General features: G+C 52.8%; 2 protein-coding genes across 2 annotated transcripts; both read left to right on the forward strand.

The window, feature by feature from the left end:
* The first annotated feature begins 1,029 nt into the window (after positions 1–1,029).
* Positions 1,030–16,772, forward strand: AARS1 (alanyl-tRNA synthetase 1). The gene is made up of 21 exons (XM_079315885.1): positions 1,030–1,109; positions 2,428–2,636; positions 3,250–3,438; positions 4,020–4,165; positions 5,242–5,433; positions 5,871–6,015; positions 7,242–7,387; positions 7,909–8,017; positions 8,113–8,263; positions 8,622–8,746; positions 9,376–9,520; positions 10,118–10,296; positions 10,780–10,893; positions 11,573–11,779; positions 12,406–12,590; positions 13,002–13,110; positions 13,797–13,910; positions 14,176–14,295; positions 14,757–14,843; positions 16,112–16,225; positions 16,505–16,772. Exons 2-21 carry the CDS (start codon positions 2,493–2,495, stop codon positions 16,688–16,690), a joined length of 2,907 nt encoding a protein of 968 aa, XP_079172011.1. The 5' UTR covers positions 1,030–1,109; positions 2,428–2,492; the 3' UTR covers positions 16,691–16,772.
* Positions 16,773–16,814: 42 nt separating this feature from the next.
* EXOSC6 (exosome component 6) lies at positions 16,815–18,424 on the forward strand. The gene has a single exon (XM_079315891.1). The coding sequence runs from the start codon at positions 16,879–16,881 to the stop codon at positions 17,710–17,712; it is 834 nt and encodes a 277-aa protein (XP_079172017.1). The 5' UTR covers positions 16,815–16,878; the 3' UTR covers positions 17,713–18,424.
* Positions 18,425–18,433: the final 9 nt, after the last annotated feature.

Below are 18,433 nucleotides of genomic sequence, written 5' to 3' on the forward strand. Positions count from 1 at the left end.
GTTTTTGTCAGCGTGCCACCTCCCCTGCATACACGCTGTGCCCCTTGGCTGGGTCCACAAGGCTCGTGACGGGAGCCATGCAGTGACCCCTCCTGCATCTCACAGCCTTGACCCTGACCCCGCAGGCCCCTGCAAAGACCCTGCAGCCATGACATCCCCAGCAGGGCCGTGTTCACCACAGCAGCACCCGGCCCAGCACCCTGAGCCGGCTCCTGCTCTGCCACAGCCCCTTCCTGGCTGAGCCCCGCGGCTCCCGCTCCCTCCATGGGAGCAGCCAGCACCATTGTTGCAAAATATGGGATGTGTCAGTCAGTATTATCTTAGTCAGGCTGTTCTTTGATGTAAGACCTTTGTATACTTTCAAGCCTAATCAGCAGGAAAGGAGACCTAATCGCTGGAAGAGGCAGCAGCTAGCATCCCTCATTCAAGGACATCCTGGAACTAACAAGATTTAGGGATTGCTAACTTGGCAAAATACTCCGGTATTCTGATAATCCAGTGTATTTTAGAGCTAAACTATCTTCTTTGTAACACTAAAAAATCACACCTACAGATCAAAAAGACCCTTCCCACATGTAGACCCTTCCCCTGAGCCTGAGCAGAAGTTAGCTGGGGTTATGTGATTTGTGTGGAAGGTATTAGTCAATCCTAACAGAAAGGCTGTGTTTGGGAAGTTACTAAATCTGTGTATAAATTTTGTGTATAAATTACATGGAAAGTCCGGTGTGGTGTGCTGGATTTGTGAAATACTACTGATCACCCAGGCTGAGGCAGATCTGAATAAACAATGTCTCACTCGAGTGTGTCATTATCGGCTCGTTGCGCATCACAGAACGAATTTGATTTTTGGGGCAACATCCCTAAGCCGGCAGGGCGGGCACCACTAAAATGGCGGCGCGCAGTGAGGCTTCAGCCCACCCGCGTCACGTGGCCGCCGTGTCCCGCCATTGCATCAGCCGGGGGCGGGGCGCCGCGCGGGCGGGTGGGGCTGGCGGAGGAGTGGCAGCCCCCGCAGCCAATGGGAGGCGGCGTCCGGCGGAGGGGCGGGGCGGAGCGGGCGCTGCGGCGCGGCCGGAGGAGCGCAGCGAGGGGCGGCGGTGGTCGCGCAGGTACGGCCCGAGGGGCCTGCGGGGGTCCGGCTGCTGGGCTTGGCTTCCATGGCCCGGCCGGGACCGCGGGCACTAGGGAGAGAGGCACGGAGAAGGCAGGGCGGGAGGGTGGCGGTGGCGGTGCGCTGGTCGCGCCCCATGCGGGCCCGCGGAGGGATGCCGGGCGGCCGGCGGCGCTGCGGACACCGCTGTGCCCTCACCCCTCCTCGGGCACCGGAGAGCGGGAGTGTCTGGGCAGAGGCTGTCATAGGCCCTGGCGCCGCTGCTGTGCTTGGTTCTCCCCAGCTCGGTCCTTCCCTCCGGCAGCATCGAGGTTGGGTCGATGATCCCAGAAGACTTTACCAATCTAATTGATTCCGTGCTGTGAACGCTCCCAGGCCGTGCTCCTATGGGGCATTCCCGTGTCCCCGCGCCGCCGCAGGCTGCTGGGATCTCGCCTCCCCCCGTGGATCCGCATTGCGCTGAGCTGCCAGGGACAGCCCTGTGTGCCCGCAGGACACGGCGGTGCTGTCACTGCCTCTGGTGTGACATGTGTGGGGATGTGGGTCCCCTCAGGAAAGGCTTTTAGGATTCCCTGGAGCTCTGCTTTGAGCAGGGAGGGTGGACAAGGTTATAATCGGGGTCATTTTCAAACTTGGCTGTTCTATGATTTAGTCACTGAATCACAGAATGGTTTGGATTGGAAGGTACCTGAAACCCACCTGGTTCTAACACCCCTGTCATGGGCAGGGACACCTTCCACTGCACAGTGATGCTCCAAGCCCCATCCAGCCTGGCCTTGAACACTTCTAAGGATGCAGAAGCCACATCCTCTTGGCAACCTGTGCCAAGTCTTTACCACTCATGCAAGGAAGAATTTCTTCATAATATCTAACCTAAGTCTCTTCTCTTCCAGTTTAAAACTGTTCCTCCTTGTCATATCATTCTCTGTCTATGTACAAAGTTGCTATTCATCATTTTTAAGGAAGGCCGTTATCATGTCTCCTTACTCTGCATTTAATCACTTTGAATGCTTTGGTGACTTGGCAATCCCTCTGTCCCCAGCCAAGACAAGCACAACTACTAAGTTCAGTATCCATGTGAATTTGATATTTTGTAACTACGTGTTTTCAAAGAACTTGAGGTAGAGCCCCAGGAATCGGGGAGTTTGGGGGAGAGGAAATTTCAGGTTGAGCCACCACTCTTTGGGGTAGATTGATGGTTGAATGGAAGTGTCAGTGAGTACTTAACAGTGTGGGGACACCCTTTCGTGAGTTGGAGACAATGTTCATGTTGAGCTGACAGCACATCAGAGTGTTGTTTGTTGTTGTTTTTTCAGACTGCACCGGGTTTTTGCCACTTTCCTGCCACTTGCTTTGGACAGTGGCAACTTCCAGCTTCCAAATGGAGACCCCACTCACTGCCAGCCAGATCCGGCAACGGTTCATTGACTTCTTCAGGGAAAACAAGCACACCTATGTGCACTCATCTTCTACAATCCCCCTGGATGACCCCACACTGCTCTTTGCCAATGCTGGTATGAATCAGGTAGGATTCCCACCCTGGCACTGCAGTCTAACATACCCTGTTGGAACCTGTGAAGCTGTTTGCAGAGCTGTTGGAGAAGTTATTGTTTTCTACACTTTCCTTCTGGTCACAGAGACATGGTGTGTCCTCTGGTGCCCTCTGTGCTCTCACATAATTGGCAAGAGCACTGGAAGAGCATCCTATGGTGAGAGCTCTGCTCTTGTTTCCTTGGTACCACAGCAGCCCTGGCACAAATGACTAATGGTGTCTTTAAAGAGCAGCTGAGATTGGGATGCTGCAAGGGCTCTGCTGCAGATCAGTAACTGCACCCAGTTTTTTATTTTTTGGTAGCTAGGAAATCTGACAGCTTTCATTCTCTTTGGAAGGCCTGGGGTTTGGTGTTTCCTAGGAACACTTGTGTGTGTGTGATTGCTGAGTTCTAGGCAGCTCCTCATGGACAGGAGCAGCAGGTTTGTTTCTGAAAGTTGCTTTGGGTATGTTCAAATTAGTGATATCATGACATAAGTGACACTGCCTTGCTGTTGCTTGCAACATTTGAAAACGGATTATGAGTGCTTTTCTCACTTTCTCAGCTTTTCTAGCAGTTCACTTGCCCCTTTTTCTCTCCTCACAGTTCAAACCCATCTTCCTCAATACCATCGACCCCTCGCACCCGCTCGCTAAGCTCAGCAGAGCCACCAACACTCAGAAGTGCATCCGAGCAGGGGGCAAGCACAACGACCTGGATGACGTGGGGAAAGATGTGTACCACCACACCTTCTTTGAGATGTTGGGGTCCTGGTCCTTTGGGGATTATTTCAAGGTAAAACAGTCTGGGTGCAGCTCTGAATCTCTTCTGCTGATTTATCCATCTCAGCAGAGCAGTTGGCAAGAGGAAAGAGAATATGTTAGCACAAAGGTGCATGTGGCTTCTTTGGAATAAATGAGCTTGGAAGCTGCCCCAGCCCTGCAGAATGATTTGAGATTAATTGCTTAAGGTTTACAAAGCTGATTAAATTAACTCTGCTAGTTTGGAGTCTTCAGGCAGAGATTTTACTGGCTCTCCTGAAGATGTGGGGACTAACATGTGCTATGCTGCTTTGACTGACCTTCAAACAGGAGTGATGATACAATTATGATTTCCTTTCCCAAGTTTCTTGCTAGTGTAGTATTCAAAGTCAGAATTAAAAGGCTTTTTGTAGGCAGTGAACATGCTGGGAGTTAACTTGGCTTCATCAAGACAGTCATATGAGATGTTCCTTGTGCCCTTTTCACTGTATGTATTAATTTTTCTCTTTCTTATGTCAGAAAGTTTTTGGCTGCTGATACCTACAGTAGCCAGTACTTTGGATGTTGAGAAGCTGTTTTTGCATTCACTTGCTGACCTCATGTTTCCTTCTGCAGGAACTTGCTTGTAAACTGGCACTGGAACTTCTCACCAAAGAGTTTGGCATTCCTGCTGAAAGGCTCTATGTCACTTACTTTGGTGGAAATGAGGCTGCAGGACTGCAGCCAGACCTGGAGTGCAAGCAGATCTGGTTGGATTTGGGGTAAGGTCTTTCACTAGGCAGGTGCATTTTTTGATGAGCAATAGTAATTTATTTGGCTTGGATATGAGGAAAAAATTCTCAGAATCAGAACAGAGCAGGCTGCTCAGTGCAATGGGGCAGTCACCATTCCTGGAGGGATTTTAAAGCTGTGTAACTCTGGCACTTTGGGGCATGGTTTGGTGGTGAGTTTGGCAGTATTATAGTAATGGTTGGACTTGATGATCTGAAAGGTCTTTTCCAACATAAATGTTGCTATGACTCAATGATAGCCTGTGTTATGTGGCAGAACACATATAGCAGGAGGCTTTAACAAAACTGAAGTGTCACAAATAACATTTGCAGGGTGGTGGAGCTGATATTAGAATATACTGAGAGCTCTGGTTTCAAAATTTCTTGTGCAAGCTTAAGAGTCCTGCTTGGTCAGGTGGATGGGATGTCCTGCCCAGTGTGCTGCCACTGACAGCATTTGAGAAGATCATGGAATTAGAACTGTAGAATGGTTTGGGTTGGAAGGGACCTTACAGCTCATCTTGTTCCAAGCCCTGTCCGACCTGGTCTTGAATTCTTCCAGGGATGGGGCAGACACAGCCTCTCTGGGCAGCCTGTTTCACTGCCTCACCCTGCTTACAGGGAAGAATTTATTTATAATATATAATATGCATGTGCCCTCTCTTAGTTTAAAGCCCTTTTCCTATTACTCCATGTCCTAAACAGTTCCTCTCCAGATTACTTCCCCTTTAGGTACTAAAAGGCCACAGCAGGGTAATCCCAGAGCCTTCTCTTCTCCATGCTGAACAATCCAAATTCTTTCAGCCTTTTCTCATAGGAGAGGTTCTTCATCCCATCAGTGTCTTCTTGCTGATGACTTTACTGAGGTGTTGTGTAAGTTTCTGTCTCCACCTGGGATGACTGCCAGGTGCCAGTGTTCACTTGATCCCCTCAGCAGGGCTCCTGAGCATTAGACTCTTGGATTGATATGTCTGAAGACACTAGGAATTCATCAGTACATCTAGGGAATTAGTGAGCCTCTAGTGTGGAGAATTCTTTGAGTTAGTCTCTGTAATTTCTTCTTACAGGCTGGCTGAGGGCAGGATTCTGCCTGGCAGTATGAAGGATAATTTCTGGGAAATGGGAGACACCGGGCCCTGTGGCCCTTGCAGCGAGATCCACTATGACCGGATTGGGGACAGAGATGCTTCACACCTGGTCAATCAGGATGACCCCAATGTCCTGGAGATCTGGAACCTGGTGTTCATACAGTTCAATAGGTGAGCCAGACCTGCTTCCAGCTTCCAGGTGAGCCAGGTTGCTCCAGCTCAGTTTGGGAGGCTGCTTGGACTGTGTGTTCTTTCAACTGCCCATGGCTTGCTTGCCATTCCCAGTTATCCAGCAGCTGAGCACTTTGTGATGCTCTGTCCCCTTACCCACTGGTACAGAAGGGGTTGGTCACACTGCTTTTGGGACAAACTGAGACTGTTTTCTCTGTTTATCTGCCAGGAGTTCAGGGAATAAGTTGTTGTCTGCTCTGGGTCTGAGTTGTTGCTGAGGGTCTTGTTAACTATGCTTTATCACAGTTGTCCTTTGTGTGGTTTGTGTATGGGCCTGTGTCACAAATCTGATGGAACTAAATCTTACAGAGATGAAGAAAGAAGTGGAATTCCCCCTGCAGAGCTTCTGTCTATAACATCTCACCTCTCTTTGGCAGGGAAGCTGATGGGACACTGAAACCACTTCCTAAGAAAAGTATTGATACTGGGATGGGCCTGGAGAGGCTGGTCTCTGTGCTGCAGAACAAGATGTCTAACTATGACACTGACCTTTTCCTTCCTTACTTTGAAGCCATCCAAAAGGTATGAACTGAAGCCTGACCTAGCTGCATCCATTCCCTGAATTCTTGGGGAGATGTGTTGGACAGGGTGGGCAGGGTGGTCTCTGCTTTCCCAACTTCAGTGAGCCCCACACATTTGCACTCTGCTGAGGGTAGGAACCAGGCTGGCACAGTAATTGCTGCCCTAGGACATGTTCCTGGGGGGAAACTGGACAGTGAGTGGTGCAGCTTTTCCAGTTTCTGTGAGCCATCCTAATAGACACTCCTTGGTCCTCTCCCAGTGGGAGATGCTCTGCAGTCCAACATGGCCAAGTGCCATCTTTCTGCCACCTGCTAGACAGCACGTGGTACTGCTAACCCAGAATCAATTTGTCCTTCAGTCTCACACCTGGAACTTGCTGATCTGCAGAAAATTCCCTTGGCTGAGAGTGCTTTGCCATAAACCACAACAGTTATTTGCAGAACCTGTGTGCTGTTGCTGCATTGTCCTGGGTGGGGGCCACATTACCCGTGCTGGGAGTTCTGTGTGCAGGTCTGAGGCTTTTTTTTTCCTTCATGGCAGAGCTTCCTGGCTGTAGATCATGCTGGATAAAATGCAGGGAGAAGAGCTTAGGCTCCACCTACCTCTAAGGAGTGAGTTGCCAAGCTCCAGAGGTGGAATTGGAAAGCTGTCTTTTTTCAGTGTTGTATCCACTGACTTAACACAGTCCCTGTGTCCTTGTCTGCCTTTCTGCTGTGTGCTGGGAGCCTGGCTGGAGACTGTGCCCATGGTGGGAGGTTTGCACCACATGCAAGCAGTGCATGGTTACAGCAGTATCTTTCCCTAGGGTATGGATAAAATCATCCTAAAAGAGGAAAGTTGGGACCATCTCCTATGGGACAGAATTTTTTTTTTTTTTTTGAAAGGTTTCTTGGCTGGGCAGGTTATGCCGGGTTGGAATCCTATAGCCAATGTGCAAAACGAATTATTTCCTTGTACCCTCTCCCTCTTCCTCTCTCTTGGGCTCTTAATGATGGGATAAATTGGATTTTCTTCCCCCTGGTCTGGAGAGCTTTTGGCCATTGAAATGTGGGCTGTGGCACCATGCAGAAGCCACAGCTCTGTGCTTTCCCTAGGTTCACTGAGTCTCCTCTTTGCAAGAGGAATATTCTCCACTGCAGCTGTGGGGTGGGCTTGGCTTCTAATGCCCTTCCCTGTAATTCTGTCAGTAATTGTACCCCCTGCCCACGGCCTTCTCCTCTGCAAAGGGCACAGGTGCCAGGCCCTACCAGGGGCAGGTTGGGGCTGAGGATGCTGATGGGATCGACATGGCGTACCGGGTGCTGGCTGACCACGCACGCACCATCACCCTGGCGCTCTCGGACGGGGGCAGGCCTGACAACACTGGCAGAGGGTAAGAGGGAGCTGCTGCATTGTCACCACTCCCATTCTGTTCCACATGGCTGCCCTCAGGGTTCTGGGATCTCTTTGGATTCATCATTAAAGCAGTGGGTAGTGGAGTGTTTCCTCGAGATATTTGATGCTTGAGTTGCTGTAGTAAGGTTCACCCAAAAGGCCATGATGCACAAGTCTGAAGGTTCTTGTGAGCACCACTGCTGCTGTGCCAGCCCCCAAATAAGATGACTGTGGGCAGAAAGGCACAAAGCCTGGCTTGGTGCAGTGTTGCTGTTGAAAAAGCAAGAAATTTTGGGCTGAGGGGGGTGTGCTGCGGGTGCCAGTGGACTCCATAAGCACAGAGTAAATGTGGGTCATGGAGCTGAGGCCTAGCATCTCACCTGTGCCTTGAGAGAAAATGGGAGGAGAAAACCCTGTGCTCTTGGTCCTGGGAGGGGGTGCTGGTAGGTGGGTGCTGGTGGAGCCCGAGAGCAGCTCAGATGCCCTCACATTTGCATGAGGGGCTCTGCTATTCCCTAGGTATGTGCTGAGGCGGATTCTCCGACGGGCTGTGCGCTATTCCCATGAGAAGCTCAATGCCCCCAAGGGTTTCTTTGCTACTCTGGTTGATGTGGTGGTGCAGTCGCTGGTAAGTTTTCCTATTCCACTGTCTGCTGAAGACTTCCTCTGATGAGGTGTGCACATCTCCATGTTGAAGGGCTCCTCCTCCTTTTGGGTCTGCAGGGAGATGCCTTTCCTGAGCTGAAGAAGGACCCAGATATGGTGAAGGACATCATCAATGAGGAAGAGGATCAGTTCCTGAAAACACTGAGCAGAGGCCGTCGCATCCTGGACAGGAAGATCCAGAGCCTTGGGGACAGTAAAGTCATTCCCGGTAAGGCTGTGACTTCTGTCTGGATGCAGCAAAAGGCATTTATTATCCAGGATCGTGTAAGGGCTTAGGGAAATTGGGGGAAGGGAAAGGATGGGACAATTAAATGTGGTGGAAGGTGGTGGGGGGACAAAGTTGGAGTCAGAAATCATCTCTTAGAGTTGGAGCACCTGTCGCTCCTCCAGCCTGTGTTCACTTGCTCAGGTTCCTGAGCTGCCATACACATTTCTGCTGTCAGGGAGGAGCCTTTTGGATGTTCATGTTCTTCAGAACTGTTCACTGTCCTGCCAGAGCTCAGAGCCAGTGGGGGAGCAGTGTCTGATGGAACATGAGAGGTGACTGCTTTGCCCTTTTTCTGCAGGTGACACTGCCTGGCTGCTGTATGACACCTACGGATTCCCTGCGGATCTCACTGGGCTGATTGCAGAGGAGAAGGGCCTTGTTGTAGACATGGAGGGCTTTGAAGAAGAGCGGAAAAATGCTCAGGTGGGTAACAGCTCCAGGGGAAGCTACTTTATGAGTGGGTAGGTAGAATTCCCTTCCTTGCAGTTTGCAGTCATGAGTTGCTCCTTTGTCACTGAGTCTGCTCACACCCTGTGTGCCCCATTGTTTGTCCCATGGGAAAAAAACAGAACAACTGCAGTTGCTGTGGGATGTGTCTTTTCTGTACAGCTGGAATTGGTTTTGCACACTAGCAAAGCCTGGAACCTTGAGCTAAGTGTTTGGACAGAGATAATGGAGAGCTGGGAGCACTCCTGCTGTTCTGTTCTGGTTAGGGAAGTGTTTCCCTGTCCAAGGATCAGTATCCAGGCAGGCCTGCACCTTTGGTGCATTTCCCAGTATGTTTGCTGCAGCAGCAGGGAGTGGCATTGACCAGCTGGATACTTGCCTTGTCCTTACTGGGCTCAGGCCCATTTGATCTGCATGCTGGAACTGGCTGCTCTGAAGCCAGAAAAATTGGTGCACTCCAGGTGCTGGTGCACAGCTTCCCAGGGCAGAGCTCTAAATCAGAGAGTGCTAGATGTGGGTGAGATGTGCAGCTAGGCTGGCATGTATTGCTGTTTCTTAAACCTTGGTATTTGGCAGGTAGTTTCTCAAACCTTGTTCATTGGCAGCTCAAATCCCAAGGGAAGGGTGCTGGAGGGGAGGATCTCCTCATGCTGGACATCTATGCCATTGAAGAGCTGAGAGCCCAAGGGCTGGAGGCAACAGATGACTCACCAAAGTACAACTATGCTTCAGATCCAAGTGGTACCTATGGTATGGAAGAACCTTCTCACAATCGTGTTTTGCTAATAAACCCTCCCTGGCATGTGTCTCTGGGCTCCCCTTTCCTGGGATGTGGAGTTGGAAGTGGAAGGTTGTGCAGGTTTATAACCTGTTTGTTACTAATTGAGCAGAGAAAGAGGTCAGACTGTTCAGTGGCTACTCTGCTGTTGCCAAATGAAGGGAATTCCTATTCCTGCACCTTTATGTCTCCACACTCCTATGTTAGTGTTTCTCAGCTGCTCCTTTGCCAGTGCTGCAGGAGACTGCAGTTTCTGCTTGGCCTGTTGCTCTGGCTCTTCCTGCTGGATTTTTGATTTGATGGAGATTCAGGAGGCTGCAGGCTCATACCATGTGTGCTGCTCACTCTTGCTGCATAGGTGTGAAAGGCAGTGACAGTCCCTGCCTTGGAGGGCACTAAATGAAATGTCCAACTAACTGTTGCCTTACTCCTCTCTCCTTATCCCCTGCAAATGTGTCAGCTGCCATGAGCTCCTGCAATAACTGGGAGGTGTTGCTATGACATTTTGCTCTTGTGGTGTCTACGAGGTTTTCCTGTTTTACTGACACTGCCTGTCATCCCTGTGGCAGATTTTGGGAGCCTTGTGGCCACAGTGAAAGCCATCCGCAGGGACAAGAGGTTTGTGGAGGAGGTGTCCACTGGCCAGGAGTGTGGAATAGTGCTGGACCGGACCTGCTTCTACGCCGAGCAGGGTGGGCAGATCTATGACCAGGGCTACATGGTCAAGGATGACGACAGCAGGGAGGATGTGAGTTGGCCTGAGAGCCTTTTGCTAGACTCAGTCTGACATGGGGCCTGGGCAGAGGGGAGAAGGGGTCAAGCAAGCTCCAGCAATTTCCCATCCGTGTTAGGTGTCATGCATTGCACAGGGTTTCTTTCTTGGGGGTGGGCATGGTATGGGTGTGCTGGAGTTTTGTTACCTTGTTCCTTGAGGAGCTCAGTTCTGTGCTGCTGTCACCAGAATGTGGGTGCCTGTTGTGGTGGTGCTGGGATTGCCAAGCCCAAGGGCAGTGCTCTCAAGCCAAGATGGGGAGCTGAGGTGGGGAGCTCTTTCTGTGCCCCACCTTCTTTCACTTCTCTGCTTTGCTGTGTGTTGTGTGCAGCTTTCTGCAGCACACACACCACTGGCTCTCAGCTGGGATCTTTCCAGTTGCAGCTCAGACCTCTGGCTGGATGATGTCTCCCCTGGCCTTTCACCCTGCTCACATGGGTCATTTCCCTCTTTGTACAGAAAACAGAATTCACTGTGAAGAATGTTCAGGTCCGAGGAGGCTACGTGCTCCACATAGGAACTCTGTATGGGAGCTTGAAAGTAGGAGATCAGGTCCACCTGACTATTGATGAGGTGAGTTAAAACATGGTGTAACACATGGGCTTGTCTCTTTTCTCTGGATTTTGTAGTTTCTTTCATTGGTGCCACTCTGGGGGCCTGATGTTTGGGTCCTTCTCTCTCTGCAGCACATGATCAAGCAGTGTGTAGCTGAGTCCAAGTCTCTCCTGCTTCACACCTGGCTTTCTCCTGCCATGGCACATAATGCCCTGCTAACTCAGAGCCACTCTTGCTGGGTTTGCTGATCACAGGCAGAAACACATTTTGGGTCATGACTTCCAGGGAGAACATGTGTGGTGTTTCATTGTGTAGGGACAACAGCAGAAAGCCTGGGCTGTCTGCCCCACTCCAAACATTCCCTATAGAGGCAGCACCTTTAGAGGAAGAGGGAAGGTCTCCATCCTGGAGTGCTTTTCCCTGCTGAGGAACAGAGATTAGTTACCTGTGTCCTGATCTGTCCTTGGCCTCTCTCCACAAAGGCCCAGCAAGGGAACTGCCAGGAAAAAAACCATGCACAGATTTGGTGGGAAACACCTGTAGCCGAAGCTCTAAGGCAGCAAGGTGATCAGTTGTTCTGGTGCCCTGAGCTCATTCAGGATTCTGTTGGAGCAGGGCATTAACCTCCCCTTCAGCTGCTGAGGTGGTTGTGGCTCTGGGGTGTGGGACCCCATCTAACAGTGGCTTCCTCCCTCAGGCCAGGCGGAGGCCAGTCATGAGCAACCACACAGCCACCCACATGCTCAACTTCGCCCTGCGCTCCGTGCTGGGGGAGGCTGACCAGAGGGGCTCCCTGGTGGCACCCGACAGGCTGCGCTTCGACTTCACGGCCAAGGGAGCCCTGTCCAGCCAGGAAATCAAGAAAGTTGAAGGGATTGCCAACCAGATGATTGAGGAGTCAAAGGTGGGTATGGCTGACACATTGTATACCTTGAGTCCAGGTTTTGGATGGTCTGGGATGCTGGGAGTTTGACATGCACAGGAGGATGCTGAGCTGCTGGTGCAGTACTGTGCACAGATTGCCATCACCTTAGAGAGTTTTGAGTGGGAAAGCCCCATATGGATTGTTCTGTTCATTGATTTCAAGCCCCCTCTAGGGTTGAAGTGTTCCCATGCCTGCAGTTGTGTCATATCAGCTTCAGGAGCCAGAAGGTTTGGTAGAATAGTTTTGCAGGCCTGACTGGATTGACAGTGTACACCAGACAAACAGTGATGAATCCCCAGTGGCAGGAGAGTTGCTCTGTCTGGTGCCAAGTGTCAGAGCCAACACTGAAGGACCTTGGAATCTGCTTGGAAGCTTTGCATGTGCAGTAGCACACGGGGAGTCTGAGCAGGTGGTATTGGGAGTTTTGAAGATGAAACGTCTTTAAATAACTTTGTGATTCTTGTAGCTCACCAAACCCCAGCTCACATAAAGCACAAGACTTCACTTCTAGGATCTTTCAGAGGAAGAAATTTCCTGTGAATGTGGGCCCTCAGTCACAGCTGACAGGACTGGCTCTCACTGCATCCCTTTGCTGTCCTCTGCAGACTGTGTATGCCAAGGACTGCCCTCTGGCAGCAGCCAAAGCTATCCAAGGGCTTCGGGCAGTTTTTGACGAGACCTACCCTGATCCTGTCCGTGTGGTTTCCATTGGCATCCCTGTGGAGGAGCTGCTGGCTGACCCCTCTGGCCCTGGGGGCTCCATCACCTCTATTGAGTTCTGCGGAGGCACGTGAGTATCTGCAGGGGCCAGGGAAGGTGGCAGGGTGACTGAAAAGGAATTCCTATGGAGCTTGAGCTCCTGGGAGTGCCATGAACATACACTGGGCAGAGCCAGGGCAAAGATGGAGGTGGTGGTGATGATGTGCCTTTGCATTCCCAGTCCTGAGTCAATCAGTCTTAAAATTACCTCTTTCAGACAGGAAACTGCCTGTATTGCCCCTGCCCTCACGCAGGGTCTCTGGAAGTACTGGGAACACAAGTCTTTCCTCATTTGCTTTTAGCACAGGTTGTTTTTTCTGTCTGTCCCCACACTGATGCATTTCTCTGGCAGAAGGTTGTCTTATTTCTGTGATGATTCTTGCTGAAATGAGAGGTGAACTTATAACTCTTTCTTGTGGGTCTGTCTGGGTTCTTTCCAAAGGCACTTGCAGAACTCCAGCCATGCTGGCCCCTTTGTGATTGTTTCAGAAGAAGCAATTGCTAAAGGCATTCGGAGGATAGTTGCAGTCACTGGGGCTGAAGCTCGGAAGGTAAGGGTAGGCAGGAGAGATCCTCTGTGAAATTTCACCTATTAACTGTATGCCAAAATACCTTTTGTTCAAATTTGCACAATATCTTCTGAGGGACTCATGGAAAAGGGTGCTGCTGTTGGCAAAGGCTGTGCTGGAGACCCTGTCTGTACTACAGTCAGAGCAGGGAAGAGAGGGGGAAGTCTCAGCTGTAGGTGATGTGGCAGAGAAACCTGGGTGGGTGTGTGGGATGGCTCCAGGGTTAGCTCAGGTTGCTTTTCAGAGTGGCTGCTGATGCAGAGCTCTCAGCAGCTGGCAAGGCTGGCAGGAAGGTGGTGAAGTCTAAGAACCCAGTCCTCTGCTGCAACAGGCAATGAATTTGATGTGGGCTGGTGCTGCCTAAAGTGGAAGAAAGAGGTTTCATGGGGAAAGATGATTTCTCTTTTGAGGGATCTTGGCATCCTGGCAAGGAAAAAGAGACTTGGCATCCATGTGCCAGCATCACATGATGATGCCTGATTCACAGGATGAGAACATGACCTGGTTCTGGTCAGGTGCTGCCTGCTTTGGTCCTGTGGCTTTGCAAGAATTAGTAAGCTCCATCCTGGGGCATTCCACCATTCCTCACCTCTTTGTACCCTGGGGTGACCAAAAGCCCAGCCTACTCAATCTTCCAGCTTGATTTAACTCAGATTGTATTTTCCTAGGCCCTCAGGAAAGTTGACAGCCTCAGGAAACTGCTGTCAGCCCTAGAGGCCAAGGTGAAAGTCCAGACAGCTCCTAACAAGGATGTGCAGAAGGAGATCACAGATCTCAGTGAGGTGAGGATGCTTCCCCAAAGTGAATGGGACCTTGATTGCCAGAACTGGCTGGTATTAATGAGGCCTGAGTTCACCTTCTTACTCCTATCCAATAGCCCTGCATCCCATGGATGCTGCATCCAGCACCTGTTATTCAGGTCACTGACACTGTGAGAGGAGTGGAGCTTACTGGCCTCTGCCAGTTGAGGCAGAGTTCATGACATGCTGCATTTCCTCCCATGGTTGATGGCACCTTTAACCTTCTCTACCTGCTCCTCTTCTGCAGACACTGGCCACTGCTGTTATCCCACAGTGGCAGAAAGATGAACTGAGAGAGGCTGTTAAAGCACTGAAGAAAGTCATGGATGACCTGGACCGTGCAAGCAAAGCTGACATCCAGAAAAGAGTGAGCCCTGGGTGGAAACAAAGGACAGTGTGGGAGGGCTGTGGGCTGCTCCTTTGGGAGCTCTGTTAGTGTCCAGGATGGAAGAGAATTGATGTGTGGGAGTGCCCCTCATACTGTTTAGCCTTCTAGCTTCTCCTGCTGCCTCCTAAAGCAGAATTACCTCCGTGCCTGGGTTGAAGCATGGCAGCCTGTTCCTGCCCTAACAATACCCCTGGGTGCAGACTTCCTCCTGGATCCCCACTGGTGTTTTCTGGAGGAGGAATCATGCACAACATGCTCTCTTGTAGGCCACATACCTGCCTGTCAGAATATATTCCACCTGTTTTCACAGTGTGAGACTGCTCCAGACTGAACTGTGGGTGTGTTTGGGCAGCTTGGGGATCTCTGTCCCTGCTCTACACAGGTGGTTCTTGTGTCCATACATTGTGTGGATGATCTAGTGGCTGACCACTGTTCCTCAGGTACTGGAGAAGACCAAGCAAGTTATTGAGAGTCATCCTAACCAGCCGTGGGTCATCATGGAAATGGAAAATGGAGCCTCAGCAAAGGTATAGGAAAGTCTAACCTCTGAACTTTCCTTCTGCCTGAGGAGCAGCTGGGTTGTCCCTCATCACTCAGGGGGGCCTGCTGTCCCAGAGAAGGGGGAAGGACCACTGGGATATTCTCTAGTGTCCCACCTCCTGGACTAGCACATGGTCTTGTATGGTTGGTGGGGTTTTGATCACTTCCTGCATTTCCAGACATGGTGGTAGATAGGGAGCCCAGCAGAAATCCCACTGTGTCCCAGGTAAGACTCACCCTGCAGCAGTCATGACACTGAAAATAGAGTTAAGGGACTGAGAACAGCAGCTCTCCTGAGCCATGAAAGCCATGATGCTTGTGGCCCCAGCAGATCAGCTCAGGGAGTGGTATCCTGGGCTCAGTGTGTGGACAGGACCAGGCAGAGAGCTGCTCCCAGCACTATCTGCTCAGCTGGGTTCAAGTTCTTCCCTTGCCAGGGCTGAATCTCCTTCCCTCCTCCACACAGGAGTTTTTTCCCAAGTGTTTTCTGTTGAAATGAATGCTCTTTTGTGTACATTGTGTCACAGTGCTGAGCCCAGTGAGTGCCAGGCAGTGGGGGCTGGTTGTGCCTGTGCCTATACCACTCTGGGCTTAAATTTCCTCTTGGAGTCTTGGAGCTGATCCTCACCACTCTCTGTGGCCACCAGCATCACCATGATGCCCATGCTTCTGCTCCCAGTGGGTGCTGTTGCAGCATTCTCCCTGGTTGCAGCATTTTCTGGCTGGAAGCCCAGAGAGTTGCATGTTCCTAGTCCACCCAGAGCAGCACTGCAGGACCCACTCCTGGGGCTCTGTGCTGCATCATGCTGTCTGTGTGAGTGAGGGATGATGGTCTCCTTGGGAATAATGGAATGTGTGACAGCCTCTTCATGCTGCATTTGAGTCTCCTGACTCCCTCTGGAACACCTGTTCCCTTCTGCTGGAAGGAGCTTTTTCCACTCCAGCCAGTACATTCAGGCAAAGGTTTATTCTGGGGATGATTTTGCCAATTCTTGTGTACCTCAAAAAAAACCAAAACAAACATATTCTCTTTTCTGTCTTGGGCTACATAGGCGGGGTTTATGTCCCCTGCCAAGGCTTCCACATTGCCAGTAATGTGAAGATGGTTCATGTTTGGGAGGAGGAGCACTGCAGAGTGCTGCTGGCTGGTTTAATGCAATTCCTAATCCCTGAGGTCTCTGTGGGTGCTGTTGTGGCTGGAGCTGGGTTGGGTGCAAGTGCAAGGCAGTCATGCAATGATGTTGTTCTCTTCCAGGCCCTGAATGAATCTCTGAAGCTCTTCAAGACTAATTCCCCCCAGACTGCTGCTATGCTCTTTGCTGTGGATAACGAAGCTGGCAGGATCACCTGCCTGTGTCAAGTACCCCAGGTAAGGCCAAGACTGCATGTCTGCCTCTCCCTGAGCCTCTGTGGAGGAGCTGCAGCCTCCAGGCAGGAATTATCTAACATTACACAGCCAGAATTGATTGGGGTTTGGCAAGAGCCACAGCCTTTGTACTTGGGCTTATTGTCAGGCTGCAGAAGTGAGGAAAGAGGGGTTATGCTCTGCAAACAGGGAAGGGGAAGAATCAGCACTTAATGGGGTGGTAGGCACGGTGCAGGGTCATTGCTGTTCAGTGCTGACTGCAGGGTTTCTTCTCCTGCGCAGGAGACTGCAAATAAAGGCCTGAAGGCCAGCCAGTGGGTGCAGGAAGTGTCTGGCTTGATGGACGGCAAAGGCGGTGGAAAGGACATCTCTGCACAGGCAACAGGCAAGAACGTGGGCTGCCTGCAGGAAGCCCTGAAACTGGCCACGGACTTTGCCAGGCTCCGCCTGGGGGAGCTGAAGAACTGACTGAGGGGGGAACCCTGGCCCCGTAGTCTCCCTGTCTGTCCCCTGCGCGGCTTTCCTGTCAATAAAGGCTCCCTGCCCCTGCTGTGCGCCCGGCTCTGGAGGCGGGGCGGGATGGGGTGGGATGGGATCCGCTGCCAGTCACAGCCTGTGCCCTCCCCCTGCCCGGGCCCGCCCCGCCGCCGCCGAACATGCCGCTGGATCACCGCCGCCTGTGCGGCCCCGAGGAGTCGCAGCCGCCGGCGCTGTGGGCAGCGGCCGAGGATGAGGATGAGGAGGGCGCGGGGTTGGCGCCGCGGGACCCGTGCGCGCTGCGGCCGCTGTTCGCGCGGGCCGGGCTGCTGAGCCAGGCGCAGGGCTCGGCCTACGTGGAGCTGGGCAGCGGCACCAAGGTGCTGTGCGCCGCCTGGGGCCCGCGGGAGTCGGCCGAGCCCGGGCCGGGCCGGCTGCTCTGCGAGTTCCGGCGGGCGCCGTTCGCGGGGCGGGGGGCGCGGGGCCGGCCAGGCGCGGCGGCGGAGCGGGAGGCGGAGCGGGAGGCGGCGGCGGCGCTGCGGGAGGCGCTGGAGCCGGCGGTGCGGCTGGGCCGCTACCCGCGGGCCCGCCTGGCCGTCAGCGCGCTGCTGCTGCAGGACGGGGGCTCGGCGCTGGCCGCCGCCGTCAGCGCCGCCGCCCTGGCGCTGGCGGACGCGGGCGTGGAGATGTACGACCTGGCCGTGGGCTGCGCGCTGAGCCGGCCGCCCGCGCCCGCCGCCTCATGGATGCTGCAGCCCGCCGAGCCCGAGGAGCGCCGCGCCGCCGCCCGCCTCACGCTGGCCCTGCTGCCCGCCCTCAACCAGGTGTCGGCCGTGCTGGGCGGCGGCCGCGGCGGCCCGCCCGAGGACTGGGCTCAGGCCCTGCGGCTCGGGCTCGATGGCTGCCACCGGCAGTACCCGGTGCTGCGGCAGAGCCTGCTGAGGGCCGCCCAGCGCCGCGATGCCGCCGCCGCTGCCGCCGCCACCGCCGCTGCCGCCGCCACCAGTGCGTGAGTGCCCGTGAGAGCAGGTTCCGCAGTCTGGGGATGGGGCATCTCCCGGAGCCCGCCCGAGCTGTTTTCAATGCTGCCGGAGACCCCTGGAGCCTGCCTGATCCACACGTCGCTGTTGGGGATTAAAATAAGTTTACTTTTAGATTTTTAGAAGTTTATTAAGTTGAAGCTTAACTGTAACTGCTGGTGAACCCCAGACCCAGCCTGATCCATGCCTCATGCTGCTGGAGACTGGATGAGCCAACCTTTGCAGAGTTGGAGAACCCCATGTGCTGCCCATACAGCTGGAGGCCCAAGAACTGTGCTCAAGGAATCTGCACCCCCCACACACTGCCCAAGCAGCCCGGAGTGCCCCTGAGAAGCTCTCGTGTGCAGGACACCATTCCTGACTGGCACAAACAGCCTTGCATTCTGCTGAAGCTCCTGAAGAACACCCTCCATACTGCCTCTGCAGCCAGATCCTGCCTGAGACCTTCCTCCAAGCAATTGCTCCAGGACCCGACATCTCACCCCAGGATGGTCACAGCACCAGGCTCCCCACCATGTCCATCTGTGCAGGCAGCATCTAGGCAGCACCAAGCAGGAACTATGGCATGGCATGGACTGCACATTTCTTGGACTCCTTGCCCAGGCTGTGTTTCAGGGTGGCGGAGTTGTGTTTTGTTAGTTTTTTTGTAATAATAAATTTTCTTTTTGTCATCTGCCTGTGTGGCCCTCCTGGG

This window comes from Erithacus rubecula (genome assembly GCF_903797595.1).
Source record: "Erithacus rubecula genome assembly, chromosome: 12".
Classification (NCBI taxonomy): domain Eukaryota; kingdom Metazoa; phylum Chordata; class Aves; order Passeriformes; family Muscicapidae; genus Erithacus; species Erithacus rubecula.